The sequence below is a fragment of the Mesoplodon mirus genome (assembly GCF_964341445.2).
Source record: "Mesoplodon mirus genome assembly, chromosome: 9".
Taxonomy (NCBI): domain Eukaryota; kingdom Metazoa; phylum Chordata; class Mammalia; order Artiodactyla; family Ziphiidae; genus Mesoplodon; species Mesoplodon mirus.
In genome coordinates, this window is record NC_138985.1 from 110506142 (window position 1) to 110533563 (window position 27422).

The window sequence follows — 27422 nt, forward strand, 5'->3', positions numbered from 1 at the left end:
ATATGGATGGTAGATTAGATATATTGATGTAAATGTATGGGGTGAAAATAGTGCTGTGATTACATAAGAATATCCCTATTATTAGGAAATACACATTTAAGTATTTAGGGGTAAAGGGAACACAGTGTGTATAACTTACCCTCAAAATGGTTCAGGGCAAAAAAAATATACATGGGGCGGGGAGCAGGGAGAAAGGGCATGGATGACAATACTGAAATCCTAACAACAGGTGAATCTAGGTAAATGACATATGGGTATTATTTTTATTTTTCCAACTTTTAAAGTTTGAAATTATTTCCAAATAAAGCTTTTTAAAACGCATCATATACCCACACATCAGCATTCTTTAAAGAGAAACAGAGAAAAGAAACCTGTGGGACAATGACTGGTATATAACGAAGTTCCTAAAAAGATCACCCTTACTTCAGTGCAAGCAGCCTCTCTAGACTGACACCATTCCTGGGAAGGCAAACCTATCTGCCTCTGCACCTCCAGCCCGCACCACAGTGTTTGCATTTGACTAAAGACTATAAAGAACTATGAAAGAATTTAACAGTAGAGAAAAAGTATCATTCTTCAAACTTAAAAGAAGATAAGCATTCCTATGAGAAACTCCATGAGAACTGAGCACTTACTTTAGGCGTTATGCTGAGCACTTTACAGGCGTAATCTCGCTAAATCCAACACCCCTGTGAGGCTAAGTACTATTAACTACATGATGAAACACAGCTTGCAGAAGTCAAATGATTTGCCAAAGATCCTGTATTTAGTAACTGGAAAACCTGAGATTTGACTCCACAGCCTAATCTTTTTAATCACTTTATAATACCTCCATAGAACAGAATAAAACACACACACTATCCACTCGTATTCTCAGCAGTATTATAAATAATTCTGTCACGTGAAAGAGAATAGCAGACTATTACGGAAAGCAAATTAGTAAGGGCAGAACAAAAAGAAGCCAGAGAACAACCTTGAGAAATAAACTAGGAATTCTGAACACATTTTCCAAAATAATGAAAACCACAACAAAGAAAATAATGAATTAAAGCAGGAAACAAAATCACCTAGATGTTACTAAAGATTATTAAAGAGAATGTAAAGAAAGTAAATATTTTTTTAAAAGGTGAATTTAACCAACACTTCCCTAGACCTTTCCATGGGCCTAAACGGAGAATAACAATGGTCAATATGTTCCAGACAACACTAATTAGTGTAGAACCATCACAGATACATCCTGGAAGCAAATCCAAATAACTGAACAGAAATAAAGATCTCATGGCCTTCAAGCAGAAAAATAATGAACTAATTAAACTAAAAACAAAACAAACTTCTTCTGTAATTCCATAAACTGGGAAAAAACGGGGGAAAAAAAAGTATCCAGAGTAAAAAAAAAAAAAAAAGTTGTAATGCAAAACTATACCAAACCAAGTTCTTCTGGTAGTTTGAAGGCAACAATCTCTTTCAGGTTTGCAAGATTCCAGAATATTTACAATTCTTTTATAGAAGTGCATAACCAAATCTCCAAAACACTGGGGGTGAGATGAGGTTGGAATTTGCAGAGGAGATCCCTCCCTCCCCAAAGAAAAAGTCTATAGTCTGGGTCAACTTAAGACAGAGAGGAGGGCGAAAACTTCTGATTTCTTCATTTTTCAATGGCAAGTGGGGGGAGGGCATTTTTAAATATTTTCAACATTTATAACTTAATATTCATAAAATATAAGATTCTGAATTACAAATCACTGCAGGGAATAAAAGGAACTGAAAAACAGGAAATTAAAAGAACAGGTTTGTATTAAAATAGCCAAGCATTTCAATTACATCCATTAGTCTAAATACTTGACTATTAAACCTTTCAAAAGGTACAGTTAAAATGACACAGAAGGATCCAAAATGAAAAGATCACATTCAACTGGTAAACTAAAACCCCACGCAGCCGTATTTGTCAGGCAAAGCAAAACATCTGGTCCCCCTCTCCCCCGCAAAAAAGGCATTACACAATATAAAGAGAACAGTTTTACACTGATAAAAAGCACAATACATCAATATTAGCCTGATCTACTTGCTAAATAACCAGCACAAGTTTAAATGCAAGGAGAAATTGATATGAGAAATTACAGGAGTCGATTTTATCTACGCCGTAATACACTGTTGAATCAGTCAAAAAAATATGGAAAAAGAACTTCATCTAATTAAATGAAATTAATAAACACAAATACTACAGCTTTAAAGCCACTATGTCAAGCATCCAAATATATGTCAAAAAGAAAACTACACTAAATTATCTGATTCAATACGATTAAAGCAGAAACTAATGTGTTTAAGCACAACCTAAAAAAAGAAAGTTAAAATTAAGTCAAATGTGAATAGATATAAAGTTACCAATACAACAAATATGAGTGCAGCCAAAACTATAATCAAAGGTAAATGTATAGTCTTAAATATCCTTTTTTCCTTAGGAAAGTGAAGAAAACGAATTACGAATTCAACTTCCTATTTCAAAAAAGTAAAAGAGGCGCGGTAGCGGAGATAAAAGTAATAAACATACAAATCCGTCCGACGGCAGGTTTTTTCCTTAGACCAAGAACCAAGGCAAGAGAGAACGCGCCGAAGCACCCCGTCCGGCCGCCAGGCAGAAACAGCTCACGGGACCCTCCTCAGCCCCCAGGCTCCTCCCTCCCGGGCGACCTCACCGGAGAACAGTTGCCCCGAGGCGCTCGGTTCCCGGGGAGAAGGCTCCGCCCCTCCAGGCCCCACCCTCGGGCCAAGGCGGGACAGAACTCGCCGCCCTCTGCCCCACGCCCTAGAACCAGGTGACGCGCCACCAGTTCCAGGTGCCGAGGCTCTGGGGGTGGGGGTGGGGCGCAGGAGTAAGGCTCCCCCAGCGCCTCCTCCTACCCCCTCACCAACACCCCATCCCTGGGGACCTGCCAGCAAGACCGCCCCCCTTTCCAGGACCCTCCGAGGAGGGCAAGCACCACCACCGCCCACCCCTCCACCGGCCAGCGCCTCCCTTCCCGCAGGCTGCTCCCGGAAGAAGCCTCGGGCTGGCGCCTCCTGGAAGCCTGCGAGCCCAGCTGCGGCGGGGAGCCTCGGCCTCCACCGACCGCCTCCGCCACCCGACCCCTCCTGAAGGCCGCCCCACTAGCAGGGGAGGATGCCGAGACCACGACAAACACGAGCGCAAAGAGAAGGGCAGAGGTAAAAGGATCGCGTTTCTGTGACAAAGGGACTAGAATGTGAGGATGCAGGGAGGCCACAAGTGTATTCTTGGTCTGTATGTTTTCTGAGAACTTGAAATATTTCATAGAAATGCTAACTTTAAAAAATATAGGGAATTCCCTGGCGCTCCGGTGGTTAGGGTTCAATCCCTCGTGGGGGAACTAAGATCTCGCAAGCCAAAAAAAATAAAATAATAAATAAAAATTGTTTGAATTAATATAAAATGTAACTGCATTTAGCATTTGTATTTATTATTATGTTAGTCCCAAGTGCTGTCAAACACGTGTGAAAGATACAAGATTTTCCACAGTAGAACCGCGGTAAAAAGAATGAGACGTGTGGACCGCACAGGGGATTCGCTCCGCAGCAGCGAGCAGCATCCACGGAGCAAGGAGGTCCTTCATACACATCACCTGACAACAGAAACTGCAAACAGCATACCCTTAACTTATAAACTTCCGTATTTTAGAAATAACTGGATTGATACACCATGTGTTTACAGATTTCAACTGTGCACCTTACCTGACAACAGAAACTGCAAACAGCATACCTTTAACTTATAAACTACGGTATTTTAGAAATAATTGGACTGATAACCCATTTATTACAGATTTCAACTGTGCCCTTACGGTGCACCGGTGAACCAAAAGGTTTCTAGAGTTTTTGAGTGGTACTTCATTATATCTGATGTTCAAAGAATTGCTGGTTGGCACTTTGAGGTCTGATTACTCTGAACCACTAAACACAGTCCTGGCTTTATCAAACTATTTCTATACAAATACTTATACAAAAGGCATTCTCTGTATGAACATTATTAAAGACAAAGGATACCTTTCTATTAAAACAGGTCTTGGCAATTTACTTTAAAAGCAGAATTATTTGTTAGATTGGGGAAGGGTGATGAATTGGGAGATTGGGATCGACATATATACACTGATATGTATAAAATGGATAACTAATAAGAACCTGCTGATAAGAAAATAAATAAAATAAAATTCAAAAAAAATATTTGTTAGATTAAATTAATATTTATTTTCTAAGTTAAGCCAGTGTAATTATGGTAGATTAAAGAAGTTTATGCCTAGCTTCATGTCTATTCTGTGAAATTAAGATTATAATAATAATTAAAAAAATAAAACTCAGCCTGTGGGGTATGTAGAGATGGCCCATGGATCTAGAGTCTTTAGTTTCCTAGGATCCAAATCCTAATACAGATGACAATTAGATTAAGAAATATTCCTTAATTAGTCTAGGGACAAAAGCACTGTTACTCAATTAAGTACAGTATTACAATGTAAGACAGGAAACCTGAGTTTTAGTCTCTGTTGTGCCTCTGCAAATTAGTAAACCTCGGCAATTCCCTTAATCACTAGTCCCTCACCAGTTCTTAATCTAGAATTTATTAGTTTACCTGTATAGATTTCAAAGGAAGCAAATTAACTACTTTTATGATTGACTCATCCTAGAGAACATTCAAAGAAAAGTCACAGTAAATATTGTTTGTAAACATCTTCCTAACAGGAAAAAAAAATTAGTTTTATTCAGTCAGTTGGGAATTGAAGGTAAACTTGAGTTATTCTTACCTTCTACTTTCACTTTAAGAATTTAAATATTTTGTGCTTCCAAGGACAGACAATTCTAAAATTTGCTGTTGTTTACCTGGTACTATACTAACTCTGCCCAGTAGGCTGAGTTGTCAGCCAACCTACAGGGTTTAGAGATGCAGGAGACAGAGCCACAATAAATTCCTCAGGAAGTTTGGAGAGGCCACAATGGAATACCTCAAGGTCACAAAGATGCAAATACCAAAACAGATGGAAAAGGGGAGAAACACTGACTAAAAGAATACCCAGAAAAAATTTAAAATAGCTGAAAATACATCTTAAAAGCATCCCACCAAGCAGAAAGACTGATATCTTAAGTCATAAAAAAGTGGAAAAATGTCTATAGATCCTAACTCTCAAAACCCCAAAGAAACTTTATACAGCATCCAAAAAACCAGATATCTAAGTCATTAAGCACTTACTAAAGCTACCATGGGGGAGGAACAATATACATATACATATGCATATATGATATGATTCCAAATATTTAATACAAGTTTATACATAAATACATACACACATAAATATATATATACATATAAAATCACAGTAAAATCATCTAAAAGCTAATCTGATCAAAATGTAATCTGCTTTATTCCTGGATTTTAAATTAATAGATTTTAAAAATACATCTGTTTCAGTATCCGCATATAAGGATACTACCTATTTCAAAGAGTTTCAAAGATTAAAGATGAATCACTAAAACACAATTTCTAAGCCATGAAGCACCATACATTTGTTAGTTAACAGGTTCATAGCAGCATTTTTTATAACAGCCTAAAATTGTCAGCAACCCAAATGTTCACCAACAGGTGATTCAATAAACAAATTGTAGTACTTCCACTATTCAGCAATAAAAAGGAATCACTACTGGTATGTGCAACAATATGGGTGACTCTCAAAATAATTATGTTGAGTTCAAACCACCACCCCCCTGCAAAAAAGAAAAGGGTATATACTATCCGACATCACTTATATAAAGTTCTAGAAAATGCAAACTAATCTATGGTGAGAGAAAGCAGATTGCCTGGAAGACAGAAGGGAGAAGGGCAGTGATCAGTCAGAAAGAAGGAAATCTCAAGGGGCACCAGGAAACTTCTAGGGGTGATGAATGTGTTCATTATCTTGAAGGTGATGATGGTTTCATGAGTGAAAACGTGTCAGATTAAATTATAGACTTTAAATGTGTGCAGTTTACTGTGTATCAATTATACATCAATTAAGTTTTCTTTTTCAGTTGAAGGTAATATAGATTTGAATAGGTATCCGATTTGTCTGCTCTATATAAAAAACATACAGATCTTTTTTTTCTTAAAAAAATAAACAACTTACTTTGCACTTCCAGCCATTGGTTGGTACTGATTTCATAACTGGTTGAAGACAAAAAGTATGATACCCTTTGTCACACGTATCACACACTAGCATCTTGCTATCTTCTCCCGATTGTCTAAAAAATAAGATAGCATTAATGATGCCTTATCTTTAAACTTATGTTTGTAACATAAGTAATCATGAAAAGAATCTGTCCTGGGAACTGCCCAGTTCATAAATACCCTCCGTCTCTGTTTTGTCTATGCACAGATTAATGACAGAGTTAACCCTCTAGAGGATGAGACAGAAATCTTCCAAAGGTCCCTAAAGGATTATCCTTACTGAATGCCCACCTATGGTGAACCCGCTTTAGTCATTTTAGGGTTCCTGCAAAGAAGGAGGGGTTAAGGCAAGATGAATGACACTGATCCTTACTTCTTAAACATCCCATGCCCATCCTTTTTTGGGGAAGGAGCTGTAACTGATAGGTGATGCTGCATGGAAAGGAACAAATCTTGGCACAGTGAGTTGGAAGACACTGTCATATAATAAAAAGAGGATCAAATTTGGATCAGACCTACAATTGTGTTCAGACTTCTGTTTTTCTAGCTGTGTGACCCCTGAATAACTTAGACTTAGTCCTCTTAGTTTCAGGTACAAAATGTGAATGATAATCAAAGATTACTGTGAGAATTAAATATAATTCTGGCTGAAGAGCTAAGAATATCCATTAAGCAATAGGTGCTAAATAAACAGATATAAGAATAATAATCTTGTTATAATTATTAAGAATTGTAATTGAAAACCTAAAATCTTCCCCTAAACACTCTTCTGCCCCAAAGATTGGGCCCCTGTCCTGTCCATGATCTCAGCCTTGATTCTTGGCTATTAATCACTCTCAGATACTAAGAATTTAATTCAAGAGGAGGGGAAAAGAAAAACTAGGGAACGCAAGAAGAAGAGCTGAGAGAGGAACCGCTGAATAAAACCTGGGGATAAACAGAAGTAAAAAGGAAGATGGGTTAATTGGCCTCCAGTAATTTCTTATTTAATTTAATAAATTCTACATATAAAATCGCACATTTTGTCTCTTTAGCTACATGGAAAGATCTTGGAGGAAAAGCACTCTTTCTTCAAGTTCTCTTACTCCTTCTCAAGAAGAAGCCAGGCACAGATACAAGGTATCAAATAAACGTTTACTGATATTTTCTTTAATTTTTACCAAAATATAAAAGCACATGGTCCTATTTATTCCACATAATTCTAAGATATTGATGCTTATTGTTATCAAATTAAATTACAAATAAAACAGACTGAACATGGCAGTGGTGGGCATCATTTCTCCTGATTACAAAAGTCCTCAGCCTGTAAACAATTTGAAGACTGCTGTAGATGCAGGTAACGTCCCCAAATTATCATGCTAATTAATTAGTAGCATGAGAAAAAAATAATCAAAGAAAAGACTGGAGAAATGACCAAAGGATGGAATAAAACAAATAGGAAAAGATAACCCCATTATAAACATTTAAATGCCATACAATACTTTGTTTCAGAATTATGGTGAAAGTAACTGCCTTTCAGATAGATACAGATTTCTTTTTAAACAGTAGACTTAGTATAAATTGTTCTTCCTGGAATAGAAATTGAAACTTATCACTGATTCTTTGGTTCCCTCTAATAACTACTTTCCATAGTTAGAAATTTATTTTCCTATTAAATCTCCTCCCCAGTCTCCCTCAGAAAAAAAGGTGCTTTTTTTTTCTAATGCTTATTTATTTTTAATTGTTAACGTCATTCATTTAAAATTGTTGGCAAATTTAAGCTAGCTTTTTAGGCAACCAGAGGAATTTAAATTATTAAAATTAGTTTTTGTTTAGACTTATTTCAAAGTAATATGTTAATAAATATCTAGCAATTTCTAAAGACATGATGAAGTCAGTGTGAATGAATATAGCTGCAGTATGAACAACCTTTATCATATTACACAAACCTTTAGTACCTAATAATAGGGTCTCTCTTAAACTCAATACACACCTTTGAGTTGAAATTAAAACTTACTTGCAGTTCTGGCACACTTTGCACTCGGGACATTGCCAACCTGCACGTTTTAATGGAGTAACCGCTATATCCAGGCACATTCCATGATAGTGCTGACCACAAGTAGTACAAAAGAACTGATCTAAGAGGTCTCCCGGGCTGTCGCACACTGCACAGTTTGCATCTTCCTTTGCTATAATTACAGTAAAACAACGAAATTGTTGTATAAGAATTTAATATTTTTCTGGCTTTACAGTTTAAAAATCACTTGAAGGGAATTTTCATGGTAAATCTTTCAGACACTTGAAATTATCCACAATGAACTGATATCCAATCAGAATAAGGTCTCCATTAAAACATTATAATATCTTTAATCTAAATTTAATCACATTAAATTTAATCATATAGTTTTGCAATGATTTGTACCTACATCTACTTGAGACCATAAGCAGTTCTTATTTAATTTTATATCCCTAATACCAATGATATGCTGGGCACCTAGTTAATGTTCAATATATGCTTGCTGAAAAGAACCAAAAAGGAAAATATCAACTGAGAGACGCTTTGCAGTGCAAAAATAAACATTTTTATTTGAGTGTTAAATAGGTTTTGAAATTAACAAAATCAGAGACAAAATTAAGAAAATGTTAATATCAATTAGATTAAGATGCTTCTTAAGCATAAACACTAATTTTTATTCAAGTCAAATAAGGGTTTTTTAATACTGGAAAATATATGAGGGAGAACATTAAAGATGGAAGCTACATATTCATACACAAATACAATACTTCATATACTAATTCTATATTCATCTATATTAACTGCCAGTTGTAAAAAAATTATGGACATCGTCTATCGCTAAGTGTGGATTAAAAGGAATGGCACTTTTTAACAGTTCTTGTACCATCTAAAATAAAAAATAAATGTAAGAATAAACTGGCTTGCCAAGTACACAAACTCATGCATATTACAATATAATAAGGAAAAGGATGTATTCTAAAATCATAACAATTTGATGATATATACAAATATGTCTGTAACTGACACTTATGTTCTCAACTAAATGGTCTGATTAGCTGATTGTCCTAGGGCTGTTTTAAATTGTACATATGATTTTTTTTTTCCTCTTTCGCTTTTTGAAGATTTGGTCAGTCCTCTCTGGCTATAAGCCCTCTCTTCCTGCTTTCTTTCCCCAGTCAAGTATCTTGAAACAGAGTAATAATCTATTCCTTTTCCTTACACCAAGAGTTGGCAAACTGGTTTTGTGGGCCATAGACGTCTTTGGCATACAGAGTTTTTGTTTTTATTTTAGAGTCCTTTTAAAATGGTAAAAAAAAAAAAAAAAACAAACAACCATTTGCAGTTTGAGGGCAGAACACAAACAGGCCCTGGGATGCATCTAGACTGTCAGCTGGGCCCCTGGTGGCTCCTCACCCACCGCCATCTGAAGCTACTTTAATGAGGCTACCAGTGGCCTATGAAATCCCGTGGTTACTTTTTACGTCTTACCTTATTTGCCATCTGCAGCATTTACCTCCATGCCCACACTGAAATTTCCTACCTCGACTGACTGAGGGCAGCTTTCTCCAGATTTCTCCTTAGGCTCCCCATGCCTCCAATCTCCTGCTGTGCTGGCTTTTGTACCTCCACCAAGCCCTCTAAATGACGGAGTCTCTTAGGATTTCATCCTCTTCCATCTTTTCTAATTCCCCATGGTTTTTCTTTGTAATCACACCAATTCCTACATCATAAACCACCACAACTCCCAGATCTCTATCACCAGCCCCAAACTTCTTTCTGAACCTCAGAATGTTATTTTCAAGTCTTACTGGACCCTCAATAGCCAGGTGTTCTAAAAATACTCAAACTCAACACCTCTAAAACTTTTTTTAAACCTAAACCTCTCCCTTCTTTCTCGACCTGCTGGGTAAAGAAACTTTAGTGTCACTATTGACCCTTAACTACTCCCTGACCCAACACATCCAATTGGATACCAGTAAACTTTTTATATATCCTCTTCCATCTGTTTGTACAGTTCAGTCCATCACACTTTGTCTTGGTAACTGCAGTTATCTTCTGAATGGAATGCTCGCTTAGGGCTCTGACCTCCTCCCTAAATCAGCTAAACATCCAGAGCAATTTTCTAAAAGCGTTATGCCCTGCGTAAATTAAAACTTTATCAATACCTCCCTTCTTGCCTTAAAATAAAAAAATCAAAAATTTCTAGTTTGAGGCAAAAAAAGGAGTGGGGGGGATTATCTCCTTTTCTAACTGAATCTCAGAACATTCACTATTTCCTGGTCAGATCAAGCAGTCTGCTGTGCACGTTAACACAACAGACTGTTCAACCTTTGTGTACTTGCACACATTCTGTTCCTTCTGCCTGTAATTTTGTTCCTTTGTTGTGCCACTAGCCCATTCCAAAGAGGCCTTTAAAACTCTTGCTCAGACATAAACCCTGACTATCTAATGTTACCACACCTAAATGCCCATTTAGTTGTTGATTATTCCTTTCCCCATATGCTTAGACGAAACTATTATATAATCAATTAATTATAACACAATACCATGAACCCTTGAAGGGTAGTAACCTTGTCTTTTTCAACTTCATATCCTCAGCTGCCTAGCACAAATCAATTCTTATATTTTAAGCAAAGGAGTTGCTTCTAAAATCATTTTTAAGTGGCTCTTTAAATGATAGGCATTTAAAAGAAAGCATTAATTCTAAAAATGAAATTACATGTATTAGTTCATTTTTTTAAAATAAAAATGGAAAAACAGAGAAAAGTAGTTTTCTTAATACTAAAAGAGAGTTCCATATTTACTCATTCAAGCTAAGTACATTTAAAAACTAATCTTTGATTTTTGCCTACCCTCAAAACTTACAGAAACTGGGGCAAGTACTGGACTCTTATCAGATACTCAGTTCATCTTTCTATTGTAATTTGCCAGGAACACTATCTAAATACTTCTGTGAAACTTTCTAGAGTTTGCTACTCTGCCACTTCAACTTGCCATGGTAGCTACTAGCCACATGTAGCTATTGTGCAATGGAAATGTGATTAGTCCAAATTGAGATGTGCTATACATGTAAAACACACTCTGAATTCCAAAGACTTAATAGGAAAAAAATATTAATGTCACTATCTCAAAAATTTTATTAATTACAAGTTGAAATATTAACACTTTGGATATACTGGGTTAAGTATGTATTTTTAAAATTAATTTCAAATAAAAAATTTTAACATGACCACTAGAAAAATTAAAATTACATATATTGTTCACATCATATTTCTATTGCACAGCACTGTTTTATAGAGCAAAGCTCATTCTGCAACAAGGTAACTCTGTGTATCACTAAAGCAGAGATTACTTTTTATTCTATGACAGTTTCCACCAATTCCTTGATGACTATACTGTCATGTTGTATGATTAGTATGCATCATTTAATAAATTGGGCAAAAAAAAAATCCATGTGATATATTCAGTCCAAAAACATTTACTATGCATTATATAAAAATAATAATAGAAAAAAGTTGGTTCCAACCATTTTTCTGATCTGGGCGAACATACAGAAATATGTAGAAATACTAAAACAGCCTTTTGGAGGGCATGCATTAAGAAGATGACATTATTGGATGGCTTAAGTGTCATGTCAGACATAAGTATATGTACATATACATAAATATATGTCTGAAAGCCAAAGAGGCGTTATTAAGCTTGAAGCAATAATCAAACGACTAAGTGAAAATTTTCTTTAAGCAGCTGGGAAAGCAAAATAGATTGAGTGAAAGACTAAAGCTAAAGACAATTTAAGAGAGGACAGGAGTAAAATCCAGGTTAATCTGGCTCCAAAGATCATGTTCTTTACTACTTATCGATACTGATGCCCACTGGAAGGGCAAAGAAGGTGAAGAATAAAAGTACAAAGGAAAAGTGCCAGCACAGGCATAGCATGAAGAAGCTAAATGATGGAGGGAAAGCAAGAAAAGAGCAGGAGAAACAGAGAATAAGCTTTGGACAGGTCACTTCTTCCTAAGTGACAGCTGTGACAAGAAGAAATGGAGGAAAAGACAAAAACATGGAGCTTAAATTAGATGGGAGCTTATCATAGATCCTTAAACATGGTCAAGTTGGAAGGTGAGACTACTGCTTAAGAAAGTCTAGACAGCACATAAGAAGAGAAGCGCTGGTGAAGAGCAACAGTCTCAAGTCAAATTATTATCAGTGAATTTAAAAAGGACTAAATCAGCATAGCTTTGTAACTTCCATCGACATTACAACGTCCATGATCTATGTTTCCATCGCTGGCAGGACACTCTGCAAGGTGATTTGCCTATCAAAATGGAATCTCTAGAAAGAAAAAGTAAATCATGGATGTTGTCCAGAGAGGCTGGCCCACAGAGCAGGCAGGTAGGTAAGAAAGAAAGGTCAGGGGGCTGACAGAATTTAAGGTAACAGAAAAGTAGCAGGACTTGGTGTCAAGAGAGACCAGACAACTAAGAAAATGAGGTAGGAGTTAAAAGTTTAAATGAAGTAAAAGAAGAAGAAGCTGAGCGATGAAAGTAAATACACTGGGGGAGGGGGAGTGGATTAAGAGATGTAGCATTCCCAGGTTTAAACCTTGCAAAGACTTCTCACTGCAGACAGAATAAAATCCAAACCCCTTCCCTTGTTTACAAGGCCTACATGATCTAGTCTTTGTTCACCTTGATGTGGTCTCTACTACCCACCTGGCAGACACTAAGTTCCAGACACAGTGACTAGCTGTCTATTCCACAATCACGCCATGCTCCTGCCTCAAGGCCTGCGCAGTAGTTGTTCGCTCAGCCTGGAATGTTCTTTCCTCTGATCTTGCATGGCTGGCTCTCTGCCATTCGGCCTTCCATGAGAGGCAAAATACTACTCAGGAAGTATATGTGGCTATGTCCCTTAGATGGATATTTAGCGTAAAATTTCCGGGCAAGGTTAGTGTATACTTGCATCATCGTGACAATAAGGTCAGAGCTGTGACTGGCATTTTTCCAGGACAGAGCACCCCCAAAATCGTTTTCTGATGAAAATGCTGGTCTTGCTCACAGATGCGCTCTTTTTGCTGGGATGTTTTTTCCAATGAGGTCCATGTTTTTGTTAGATTTTTCAACTTTCATAAGAAGATGTCGATCTTACTCCTCACTCAGTTAACTATCACAGCACACTGCTCTGTTCTTAGCCAGCAGCATCAAGTATTATACTCAATGCAGACACGTAACTTAGATAAGAGCTAAAATAACGAACTTTCAGTACAGCAATTCATAATATATGGTACAATGCTACATGATTTTCATTGTCATTTAACCTTCATAATAACACTGTCATTTAACATATCCCCATTTTTAAAACATAAAAAGTTAAGTGCTTTGTGCTATGACATACAATTAGAACAGCTAAAAATACAAATGAAAGATTTTATAAGACTGTTACGTAGTCTTGTATATTACTGCAATATAGTCTATCTGCAGTATTCTCTACATCCTTGGATTAAAACAGATGCTCAGAAAGCTGGGTATTCAGACTGCATTGTTTAAGGTCCCCAGGGAATAGCATTTACTCAACTGGGCTTTGGTTTTATACCGCTGACTTATTTTAAGGGCTGTTATAAGAAATTGCCCTGTGGGGTTTGTTGTTTATACTGCAAGACAGCTACTTGAAGACAGTTTCTCACTGCCATATATAGTGTACATACAGTATCAGTATCAAGTGAATTCTTATTACTACAAATCAGGCAACTGTTCATATGCCCTTCTTCATGCCGACTGCTGGAAAGCTCTGGAGCCAGATTTGTGGCGTAGGCCTGGGAAATACACATTTATTTTGGGTATCAGCCTCATCATATTACCCTCCCATTTATCCTATCCTTATTTTTCCCTTCCCACTGGCCAAATTTTCTTGCTTACTTTTAGTCTTACTTTATCCTACTGTTCACATATTTGTGTAAGTCTCCGTAAGTCTACTTTGGAACAAGGCAAGGTACCAGTAATTTCAGTAGATCTTTTAGCTTTATGTTGCCAGCATGAACCTTTCACTATATGCATGATAAATGATAACAAATCATCTCACCTCAGTTCTTACACTTCATTATTATATAAAACAATTTATGATCCCTAACAAATAAATGTATATAAATCATATACATTATGTGAACAGAGTCTGCAGAAGAAAGTAGTACTGCCAATAAGTAATAGAATTTCTCACATTAGAAACACAGTCCTAGAAAAGTTTGCATGTTGTTTACTGAGGTCTAAATCACGACCACATACAAAAGGCTGAATAAAATTTAAATTGTTAAACACACCCACAGTTGTTTTATTCAATTGGAAAAGTGTGTTATACCACCCAGAATACAATCAGCTCTGATGATTCACATCGTAGTCTGTGTACTTAGTGAAGTAATTCACTATATGAGGCCTTAAAATAAACAACACCCATTACAGTATCTGTGCATGAATGCTGTCTTTTTCCCCCAGATTTAACAGTGTGTGACCCAAAACATTGTTAAAACTTTAAATCCCTTAGTAGCCTAAGTACAATGTGACATTTCAGTTTGCCTTACCTATAATTTACGTCTGTATAGTGATTAAGGGCAACATGATTATACATGTAGACACAAAATAACTCTAACTAAAGATAAAATCATGGTACTGAACAGAGAAAAAATGATGATTATGAAATCTGTGTTTGAGATTACTTTAGTTTAAGCCTGAAGTAGCTATATTTATGTTTCACAAAGCTGGAAAAGATAGGAAAAAAGCCTTTACTGACATTGCTAAGAATACAGGTAAAAGCTAACAATTAGGTAACTAAGAGATGACATAAAAAAAGACTGAATAAAGAAAGCATCAAAGAGATTTCACAAGCAGATTGGAAATTCAATTTACTAGGGAAAAAAGATCCCAAATCATGCATGCTCATTGGAAATCCACATACTAGGAAAAAAGTAAGATCTCTATTTAATAAGGATAGGAAAGAGTTGTAATTTTCTGTATAACATAAATTTCAAACACTTAAACCTTTTCACCTAATTATAAAATACTGTTTGGAAAAGAAAGAAAAAAAAAGACAACTGAGGATTATAGATAACTATAACCAAGACAGATGAATCAAGAAGAAGCATTAACGAGATTTCTATTATGACTATCAGAACTATACATTTTCCAAGATTTTCAAAAGTGTTTGGTGATCCTATCAACATACATCCTGAAACAACACCTGAATGAACCATCTTCTAAATCTCCAACTGGGTAGTCTTTTTAGTGTAAAAGACACTGAATTAAAGACACTGTTTAATTTTTTAAATGACCTACTTTCATAGTACATATTAAAATACCATATATTCAGCAAGTTTAACTTTCTACAGTAGTTAAATTTTTTAAATAAGAATAAAAAACATGCAAACTATCTTTGAATTTTTGAGGAAATAACTCTCTGGATATAACTTCAATGATATGGTTGGTACCAGATTCCTCCCCATGCCCCCTCACCCCACCCAAGGATCTCTTGTGAAGATCTCTCAGATTATCAAGATTATGTAATGTTACCTTTTACCACAAGTAGAATAACACTTAGGGAACTTAAACATTTGTTATTTTAAGTAAATACATTGATAAATGTTTTAAAATATATCTGTAGTAAACTTACATCTTTCAGGAGCTTGGTCAATGTGCTCTGGACAAAGAAGGAAGAAGTGACTGAAATCCTGAAAGGTGCCGGCTCCAGCAGCACAAGGATAATGGTACATCTGGGTACATTTCTCTTCACAGCATTTGATAGTGGCTCCAAGGTGCTTACAAAATGCACATCGCTGGAAGGGAGCAAAGGATAAAGAAATCTCCTTATAAAACCTGGAAAAGCAACACTCAAATGTGGGGCTAGGAAGATATTCAAAAGTCTTTGCACATTACTGGTATAACAATTTGAAGCCTGCAGAGCACCGAATAAAGGATCCGTTAAAATGATACAATCGAAGTTCTCCGTTCAGTGCTTGGTACATATTCATCCTTCCATTCAAGTTTAGAAAGTCAGCATTTCACTTTTTTTTTCTATTGACTTTGTCAACACAACTACCATTTTAAAAAAACTAATAATATGGTTAAAAGGGCAGGTTTCTAGTTGGGGGTTATTTTTAACAGGTGATTAAATCCATTAATAAACGGATAAAACATATTTATACTATTTCCAAAATCTCTTACTATTTTCACCCTGCCTAAAAATCAACATGAAGGAAACTAGTCAATCACAGAATAAGTTAATGAGTGGCAACTACATGGTTAAAGGCACACATACAAATCTACACACTTCATTGTAGCAGTTAGTTTCAAGTTTCTTTAAAATGCTGGGCATGTGAAGAAAAATTAAGTCATCTGACTTTCTCCTTCCCCCATTCCAATCTGCCTCTATCTCTTGCGAGTGATAAAATCAAAGAAATAAAGTCTCAAACGAACAACAGGGGAAGTTTAGCGCACCTGAAATGCGTTAGAAGTCAGTATGAATTATCTAAGAGTAATTCTTTCCCTAAGAATGATTAATAGACTTCCTCATCCACCCAAGCCCACTTGGGGCATCATAACGTATAAAATCTCTCTCTGTGTGTAGGAGATGCCTAGCTGCCCTCCTTGCATATACTTCTGTTTTAGCATTTATGCTATTGCACGGTAATTACTTATCACTCTTTTTTCATCCAAAATCTTTGAGCAGAGGAACCAGGTTGTACTAACTTTGTATTCTTAGTACCATGCATGCTGTTTGACATAGAAAGGCCCTATAAACTGGTGTTCATATGTATATATATTAAATGGACTTCACTTTTGGTAATCTTACTGTAGGTGTGGCTCATGACTAGCAGAGCTGAACTAACTGAAGCCAAATGGGATGGTACGTGGTAAAACTGAGGCTCAGGTAATAGAGTTGCTGACATTACTATGAATATCTTCACATGCTAACATACTGATTCCATATTCTGCTAGTTAATTAGAGAATACAATAGTTTTTAAATTATAAATAATTTCAATGTCTTGCATGTAAATCTACGTAAGATATTACATGCCATCAAACTCTTCCTCACAACCATCAGTCCACTGCACTGAACCAATATAAGAAAGTTAAGTGTCTCTTGGTGTGTCTTCGACACATTTTGGCTGCAGGCAACAAGACCACTGTAGCTTCTAAGTAACTCATAAACACTAGCTATATCTGTGACATTTTAATTTTATATAATGTCCACAAGTTCACACACTAACACACATTTCAGTTGTCTTTTTGTACTCAAAGGTATTACTGCATTAACAAAAACTGAAGAAAAGAAATAAAGCCTTCTTTATCTTCACTGATAAAGTATAATAATCAGCTTTTTCCAAACAATATATTTATGTCACAACCTCCCATGGTATCTAAATATGTTTACTATATTAACAGAACCCAGAATTAAAGACATGTATAATATCTAGGTAGTCTGAGTATCCTTGAGTCAATACTGGAAAGGTCAAGGTAATGTTGAGGGAAGAAAGTACATTTATATGTCCAATCAACCACTGAAAAGTTTTTATTATTAACTCATTAATATCACAAAATAATTTCTGCTAAACTGTTAAAATCTAGAATCTCCATTATTTTTATAGCATATGGCAAGTTGTACAGAAGACTTTTGCTCTAAAAGTAATTTTGACAAATAAAATATAATGACTTTTAAGTGTATAATAAGGAAATAAAATAATTTAACTTGATCCTTTTCTCACTGTCTATATCACTTTAGAAACATCAACATGTTCTCTTAAACATATGTGCAATGGAAAATATTACATGACATTAGCTAAACTACTATGAGAAGTCCTGGAATGTATCCAACATACTAATTTATAATAACATGTAAAGAGATTAGGGAATAAAGGGAAATAAAATACTAACTGCATTTAAGTGAACGCTTCAAACCCATCTGTTATAACTACATAGCTAATGAAAGACATTTGGCATTGAAAGAAAACATATACTATCTGTATAGGCTGGAATATATCTTTCTGAAACAATAAAAAGCATTTATAAAATTGTAAAAAATGTCAAAGAATAAATTTCTACAGGAAACTCATCTAACATCAGCACCCTCATACACCGCATGTCAGAAATCAAAACGACTTATAAGCTAAGTAACAATTACAAAGCTAATTAACATTTCATGAGAGGAAGGTAAGATAAATAGCTCTTATCAACTAAACAATTTGACTCAATATTAAAAACCCCTAAATAATTTTTTATACTTTTTTAATCATTAAAAAAAAGAGGAGAGGGAAAGATAAAAAGAAAAGTGTTAAATATCTTTTGACATTAGTCCAAGAACACATCCAAGAAAAAACTCTCAATGAGAGTTCACATTGCAACCTGTAAGAAAGAGTCTGAGGAACTTCCAAAACTTGGAAGGCTCTCCCAAAATAAAGCTATAATACAAAACAGAATCAATAAAATTTCAGAGATTAAGGTTATCTTAATAACCTTATTGTTACTTAAACCTTATTGTTACTTAATTGTTAATAATAAACTTATTGTTACAATAAGTAACAATAAGTTTCAGGATATTCCAAAGCTTGTTCAATTAATTATCAATTATTTATTCAATATCAACTACTGTAATTGGCTAAGTGCTCTAAGAAATATCAGATATTAGTTTTCTACACACCAAACTGTTTTTAACCTTTACCAAACTTTTCTTCTTATTAGTCTGTTAGGATTCTCCCATAATGCAGTAATAACGAATGAAGATAGCAAGTAAGAGAAAAAAATCAAATGGCGTGGGAAACTATCAGGAAGGTCCAACGTCTGCTTATAAAGAGTACCAGAAGGAGAGAAAGTAGAAGGATTATAAGTAGAGAAATTAGAAGAAAATTTATGAAAATATCTAATAATAAGAGGTAACATTTATTAAGCATAATTTCCATTTAATAGATGAGGAAGCTGAAAGACAAGAGTCTTTTTTTTCTGTTCCATTGATATCCATATCACTACAAAAACACCCACCCAAACAGAAAACACCAGCTTCAGATTAAAATGTCTTACAGCTAGAAACATGGGCAAAATTTTAAGATAACAAGGATAAAGGAAAAATTCTAGTAGCCCCACCAAAAAGAAAAGAGGTCATTTACAAAGAAAGGAGAAATGGGAATTGCTTTTCATTGGCAATATTAAATGTAAAAACAAAAAAGAGCAATATCTTCCAAGGTCTACAAAAAAATTCTTTGAGGGCTTCCCTGGTGGCCCAGTGGTTGAGAGTCCGCCTGCCGATGCAGGGGACACGGGTTCGTGCCCTGGGTCCGAGAAGATCCCAAATGCCGCGGAGCGGCTGGACCCGTGAGCCATGGCTGCTGAGCCTGCACGTCCGGAGCCTGTGCTCCACAACGGGAGAGGCCACAACAGTGAGAGGTCCGCTACCACCAAAAAAAAACAAAAACAAAAACAAAAACAAAAAAACTTTCAAAATGTGCAAAATATATTTTATACACACACATGCACACACACACTTTAGACGTAAATACACATAAACCTTTTATTTATGTACATGAATACATATACACATGTGTATGTGTATATATACGCATATGTATGTTTACATATATATGCATATGTATATGTTTACATATATATGCATATGTATATGTTTATATATATACGCATATGTGTATGAGTATATATATAGATACACATATGTGTATGTGTATCTATCTATCTATCTATATATATACACATATGTGCACGAGGCACAGTAGCACAGGATATTCACAAATAATGATCTGGGGGGAAAGAACAGACAAATGCTATCAAAAAGAAAGCAGGTAGGACTTCCCTAGTTGTCCAGTGGTTAAGACTCCACGCTCCCAATGCAGGGGGTCCCGGTTCAATCCCTGGTCAGGGAACTACATCCCACGTGCTGCAACTAAGAGCCCACATGCTGCAATGAAGATCAAGTGTGCTGTAACTAAGAGCTGGCACAGCCAAATAAATAAATATTTTAAAAAGAGAGAGAGAGAGAAAGAGAGAGGAAGGAAGGAAGGAAGGAAGGAAGGAGGGGAGGGAGGGAGGAAGGGAGGGAGGGAGAGAAAGAGAGAGAGGAAGAAAGAGAGAGAGGAAGAAAGCAGGTATAGCAATATTGATCATAAAAATAGGGTCCAAATCAGGAAGCAGTGAACAGGGCAAAGATAAGTTCACATTAAAATGAGTCTAACATTACAGTGAAAATTCCAAAAGCAGAAACAGTCATTAATGTTCACGTGCCTAATGAATTTCCTTGACATACAAAAGTAAAGCTGACTTCAAGTTAAAAAAACAAACTTTTTAATGCTACAGTAAAAACTTACATATGCTTAAAAAGAAAAAAAGAAAAAAAAAGTAAAGCCAAATAGAAATACATAGACTGGACTTAACACAGCTCTCAGAAATCAAGATATTTATTAATGATGGTTAAGTTTGATTCAAACTTACACATAAACAGAGAGATCTCCAAATTCCCAGAACAGAAAATATACATTCTATTCAAATGTACATAAAATTCTTTTTAACTTACAATATCTATGGCCATAAGAAAGTCTTACAAATTCAAAAACTCAGATATTTCCTAGGCCATATTTAAAAAAGCTGGTATTTCCTAAACTTAACACATTAATAATTATAAATTCACAACATAAGGATAAACTCCCTTCAATCTATCCACTAGAAAAACTGAAAACTCCCTTCAATCTAGCAGATTTATTTAAATCAAATGAAAAAATATATATTATTTTTGAAGTGATTAAATAAGAAACATGTCAAAATCTCTGAGATATGGCAAATTTAGTTCAGAAGAAAAAAATACAGCTTGAAAAATACAAGACTCAGGAATTCCCTGGCAGTCCAGTGGTTAGTACTCCAAATCTCTGAGATATGGCAAATTTAGTTCAGAAGAAAAAAATACAGCTTGAAAAATGCAAGACTCAGGGGAATTCCCTGGCGGTCCAGTGGTTAGGACTCCGCGCTTCCCCTGCAGTGGGCATGGGTTTGATCCCTGGTCGGGGAACTAAGACCCCACATGCTGCGTGCAGCAGCCAAAAAAGGCAAAACTCAAGACCAAAGAATAAAAGTAAGTAAAACTAGATATAAAAACTAAGCCAGTAAGAATCAACATACAATGCATGAGATCAGCCATCTAAGGAAGAAAACACACCCTAATATTGTGTGTAGGAAGATATTATTAATGACATTCGGGTGTTTAAGCCTCGTATCAAAACAATCAGTGTTTGCTTTAGAAAGATATGCTAAAATAGAACTGAGTAAAATAAAAAGCAATCTATCAAACCACTTTGTATAATGAATTGGCCTGAAGTAATGAATATCATGATGAGTGATTTGTTGTTGTTTGGGTCCAGTTAATTATTTCTACTTTGTACACTAATAAACATACATTTCTGGGGCTTCCCTGGTGGTGCAGTGGTTGAGAGTCCGCCTGCCGATGTGGGGGACGCGGGTTCGTGCCCCGGCCCGGGAAGATCCCACGTGCCGCGGAGCGGCTGGGCCCGTGAGCCATGGCCGCTGAGCCTGTGCGTCCGGAGCCTGTGCTCCGCAACGGGAGAGACCACAACAGTGAGAGGCCCGCGTACCGCAAAAAAAAAAAAAAAACATACATTTCTGATCAAAACCTCTACTTAAAAAACAAACAAAAAAAACCCATTAAATAACATTACAAAATCAAAATGGACTTAGTTTTGAATGAAATTTTTCCTTTCTGACCCACCCTCCTCACTGCTGCCACAGTAAGCTTTCTACGGGACTCCCTGATACCTCTGGATCAGGTCCAAACTCCTCAACATGGCATTTGTGGTAGGCAGACTCCTAAAACGCCTGACCCTACCCCCAAGATGCCCCACCCTGATCCAGACACTATGAATATGATGAAATACCATGCCAGAGAGTATGCCATAAGACATGGCAAAGAGATTTTGCAGATGGGATTAAGGCTCCTAATCAACTGACTTTGAATTAATCAAGGGGGACGGGGCTTATTCTAATCTAATCATACAATTCCTTGAAAGCAAAGATTTTTCTCCAACTGGTAGCAGAAAGGGAAGTCAGAGAACTTCCAAGCAAGTGAAGGATTCAGGACCACACTGCAGTCTCTGAAGATAAAAGAAGCCACATACAAAGACCAGGGAGTGGCCCCTAGGAGCTGACAGCAACCTCAGGCCAAATGGCCAATAAAGAAATGGGGACCTTGGTCCTACAACTGCACGGAACTGAATTCTGCGCCCTCGGGAGCCAAGTGAGCTTAGAAGAAGATTCTTCGCCAGAGCCTCTGGATAAACACTCAGCCTGGTAGATATCTTAATCTGAACCCCGTGAAACCCTCAACAAAAAGCATGGTTGAGCCTGGCCAAACTTCTCATCTACAAATGGGTGCTATTTAATTACCATTAAATTTATGGTAATTTTTTATACAGCAACAGCTAACGGAGCATTTCAAGGCCCTCCATGATTTGATCTCTGCCAAATCACTGTTATTTTTAAGAAATTTTTTTTACATTATACAACGTCTTCCTTATTCATCACTATGAAGTAAATAGGGTAAATGTCTTAAACTCCATCTTGGACATGAAGAAGCAAAACCTCAGAGAGACTATCCTACAGCAAGCACTCCTGAGCCAACAGATGTGCCCTCTACTTACTGGGTCAAGGCAACAGTAAACTCTCTAGTTGATAGCAACATATACACAAATCAGAAGTCCTAAACTAATAGCCTCCTAACAGCTATAATCTTTCATCTATAGCCCACTAACAGCTTTAACCATAATAAAAACATGAATAAATCTGACTAGATAAAACGCCTAAACTTTTATATGGTAAACACACGCACACATCTTAGAGAAAATCAAATGACAAAAAAATTTTTTTAATAACCTGGAATTTGAATTACAAATTTCTAGTACCCTGGATATATAAAAATAAAACTTATAAAATGAAAACAACTTAAAAAGAGACAGTGACACTTGATTGACACCAATAATTTAGGGAAGTCAGAAAGTTGGCCAATAAAATATACTTAACATGCAGGATGCAGTGAGCAACTAGGCCAAGTAGTTAACAAAAATGACCTTATTTAAGTCTAACAACCACCATTTTAGGTAGGTACCATAACTTCTGATTTTTATAAACGAAGCAGCGCAGAGTTTAAATTCCTTGCCCACACTCACAATGCCACAAAGAGGAACTGAATTTGAGTGGTTCATTATCAGTTAGAAATGGGTAATTAATGCAAATTCCACTAACTGAACACAAGAACATAATGAATACTTTGTCTCATTTACATAATCACTCTCACTTAGGTTATAAGAAAAGAAGGCAGCCATTTTTGAATTAGAATTCCATAAAATGTTAGTCCTCTGTGCCTACCAAAAGAAATACACTGGAATGTTCACAAAATACAAGTCATAACAGTCCCAGACTGAAAAACCCCCAAATGCCCAATAAAAGTGGATAAATTATGGTACTTTCAAAACAGAATACTACACAACAATGAGAATTAAATGAACAATTACAAGCAATAATTTGAATGAATCTCACAAGTATGATGGTGTGTGATAAAAGACAGAAAACAGTATTTATCGTATGAGCCTATAAAGAACAGGACTAGGCAAGACTCATCTATGGTGTTAGTAGTGATAACAGAGCTTGCCTTGGGGAGTTGCAAGCAGTAACGCAAAGGAGGCATGGAAGGAATTTCTGTGTTTTCCACCTGTCTCACAAAGAGAAGCAACAGAGCAGACTTCCATTACTCTCCACTGACAAGTAAGAGCTATGGGAAAAAATTATTTTCATAGAAGTACGATCAGTAAAAATATTAATACCATCAACTAAAACGCTTGTAGCAGTTGAATATGTTATCTAAATAGTATTTACCTAACCATAGCAAATAACTCAAAGTATCTTCAATACTACTAGAAGGCTCAAAAGATGATGGCAGAAAGCAATGAAAATATTAAATCTCATTACTGATCTACTACCTTTGAATGTTTAATACTAGTATAGTTATTCTGGAGTACTTTTAAATTGATGCACAAAATAAACAATTTTTCTTTTAATAACTATTTTAGTTGGAGGAAATATTAAGTAAAATTAAAAGGTACAATTATAGATTGAGTGGGGGAATAAAAAATTTTTAAATATGTTACAAACAGCTACTGGATTAAATTTTAAAATATCAATATGAATTCATGTTTTTGAAAAAATATATCTTTCTGTGTATGTGTTTATGTGGTTTATTTTTGACCAAGAGTCAAGATAATTCAAGGGAATAACAGTCTTTTAGAATGATGCTGGAACAAATGAATATCCACACTGAAAACAAAGAACCTTTTTTTTTTTTTTTTTTGCTGTACGCGGGCCTCTCACTGTTGTGGCCTCTCCCGTTGTGGAGCACAGGCTCCGGACACGCAGGCTCCGGACACGCAGGCTCAGCAGCCATGGCTCACGGGCCCAGCCACTCCACAGCATGTGGGATCTTCCCGGACTGGGGCACGAACCCGTGTCCGCTGCATCAGCAGGCGGACTCTCAACCACTGCGCCACCAGGGAAGCCCGAAAACAAAGAACCTTGAACCTTACCTCATCTTCTCATTATCATACATGCAATTTAACTATAAAAGGAATAAATAATCTAAAGGTAACCTTGGAATATGCAGGAAAACTTGAATATTTTTTATATAAGGCATAATGAACAAAATCTATAAAAGAAAAAATTTACAAAGTGACAAACGACAAACGTCATCAAAATTAAACCCCCTACTCTTTCAAAAAACATTAAAAAAGGAAAACAAGTCACAGACTAGACAAAAATATTTGCAAAATACATCTCTAATAAATGACTTCTATGGCGAGTATATAAAGAACTCACAACTCGAAAGTAAGGAAAAGACAAATCAACAGGAAAAAGGGGACTTTGGGGTAAAAGCTTTGAACAGACACTTCACTAAAGATGTGTTCAATTTCATTACTCATCCAGAAATGCAAAATCAAGCCCACAACAAAATATCACTAAACACCAACCAGAATGGCTGAAATATAGAAACACTGACAATATTCAGTGCTGGCAACAATGCAGAACATCGTGTTCCGCAAATGTTCAAGCAGCTTTATAAATACTGGCCCCAAAACGGGAAGAAATCTCAAAACCATTATGCTAAGTAAAAAAGCCAGACAGAAAAGATTGCTGTATGATTCCATTTACATACCAATCTAGAGAAGGCAAAAAAAGGCAAAAAACAACCAACGTAGGGAGAGGAACAGATCTAGTGGTGATTGCCGGAGCCCGAGTGGTGGGAGGGGACGACCTGCACCGGCCATGAGGGAGCTTGCGGTGAAGGAGAGGGTCTGCATCTCGACTATGATGATAGTTACACACACGACTGCACACATCTCTCAAAATATGGTCACCTGCACCCTTGGAAGGGGTGAGTTATATTGTGTACAAGATACGCCTTAATAAAAGAATGACTCTCGGGGCTTCCCTGGAGGCACAGCGGTGGAGAGTCCGCCTGCCGATGCAGGGGACACGGGTTCGTGCCCCGGTCCGGGAGGATCCCACATGCCGCGGAGCGGCTGGGCCCGTGAGCCATGGCTGCTGAGCCTGTGCGTCCGGAGCCTGTGCTCCACAACGGGAGAGGCCACAGCAGTGAGAGGCCCGCATACCGCAAAAAAAAAAAAAGAATGACTCTCACACAGGGGAAATAATAATTTTTTAAATTTATTTATTGGGTAATGGCAAGCCAGTATCAGAATTGCTCTCTTGGAAATAAAATTTCTAAAATCTCAATAAAATATAAAACCTAACTAACTGAAGTCACTTGTGAACAACCAAGCCTGGAATGGCAGGACATCTGACTCTTGACAGAAAAGAACATCACTGGCTAAGGTCTGTGTTTAAAAGGATTTCTGCTAAGGCCTCCTAGTGTGCACCGAAGGGGAAGGGTGGTACTGGGCCCCACACAGAGAGCATCAGTCTTACTGGTGTGAGAAGACAGGTAAAGTTCAACAATGACAGAAAGGATGGAACCACAGGGGAAACCCTGAAGGGCAGAAGCCACAGAGAAGAGAGGCCCCCACACAGAATAAACTCTCAAATCGCTGTTACACCCCTGCAATGTACATCCACAGAGGGACTCTTAAGCAGCTCAGGGAAAACCACAGCTGACCTGTTTGCTGAAGGAACTGAGTAGAGATTTCTGATGTCACTGACTGCTGGGATGATGTAGTTCAGAATGTAAGGCCAGCAATAATTTAAGTCTCCCAGAAAAAAAACCTGATACTGACAAAATAACATAACAGAATCCTGTATTAACCTATCATCTAAAATGTTCAGTATACAATAAAAATTCCTAGACATATGGGGAAAGAAAAAAAAAATAAACAGGAAAATGGGGCCCACAATGAAGAAAAAAAAATATTCAATAGAAAATGACAAGATAAACAAAGACTTTAGAGCAGCTATCGGAAATATGTTCCACAACATACAGGAAAAGCTGGTCATGAGCAGGCGTAGAGTAACAGAAAAGACATGAAAATTACACAGTGAAACCCAATGGAAATTCTATACCTAGGAGTTACAGCAATTTAAATAAAAATTTCAGTGGATGTGCTTAATAAGAGATTGGAAACAACAGAAGAAATGGCCAGTAACCTTGAAAATAAATTGTTCATCCATTCTGAGGAACAAAAAGTAAAACTATTAAAAAATTAACAAAGCATCAGTAACCTATGACAATATTTGAGAATATCAAATGCACGAACATGCATGTAATTGGAGTTGCAGAGGAAGAGGAGAGAGAAAATGTGACCAAAAAAGAATACAAAACAAAGGTCAAACTTTTCACAAATTTGGTGAAAAAAATCAACTTACAATTCTAAGAAGCTCAGCAAACCCCAAACAAGAAGAATACAAAGAAAATCACACCTAGGCACATCACAGACTGCTGAAAACCAAAGTCCTGAGAGCACTCAGAGAATATTAAAACATTATATACACAGGAATAACGATACTACTAACACCTGACTTCTCATCAGAAACAATGGAAGACAGGACATAATGCAAGAACATCTTTTCAATGCTGAAAAGAAGAAAAGCACATCAACCCAGAACTATATATTCAGAAACAAAACAAACAAAAAAATAAAATCTTCGGGGCTTCCCTGGTGGCGCAGTGCTTAAGAA

General features: G+C 36.4%; 1 protein-coding gene across 15 annotated transcripts in view; it reads right to left on the minus strand.

The window, feature by feature from the left end:
* The window catches only part of KMT2C (lysine methyltransferase 2C), a 292172-nt gene that overhangs the window by 112800 nt on the left and 151950 nt on the right, over positions 1–27422 (minus strand). For all 15 annotated transcript variants that reach the window (XR_014294958.1, XM_082632089.1, XM_082632088.1 and 12 more), the window contains exons 7-9: positions 15852–16014; positions 8196–8367; positions 6159–6273 (exon numbers count right to left, since the gene is read on the minus strand). Coding sequence is in view for 14 of the 15 variants with exons in the window: in XM_082632089.1 (XP_082488215.1) it covers positions 6159–6273; positions 8196–8367; positions 15852–16014 (450 nt within the window). In the remaining variant the exon portion in view is untranslated. The remainder of the gene's footprint in view (positions 1–6158; positions 6274–8195; positions 8368–15851; positions 16015–27422) is intronic.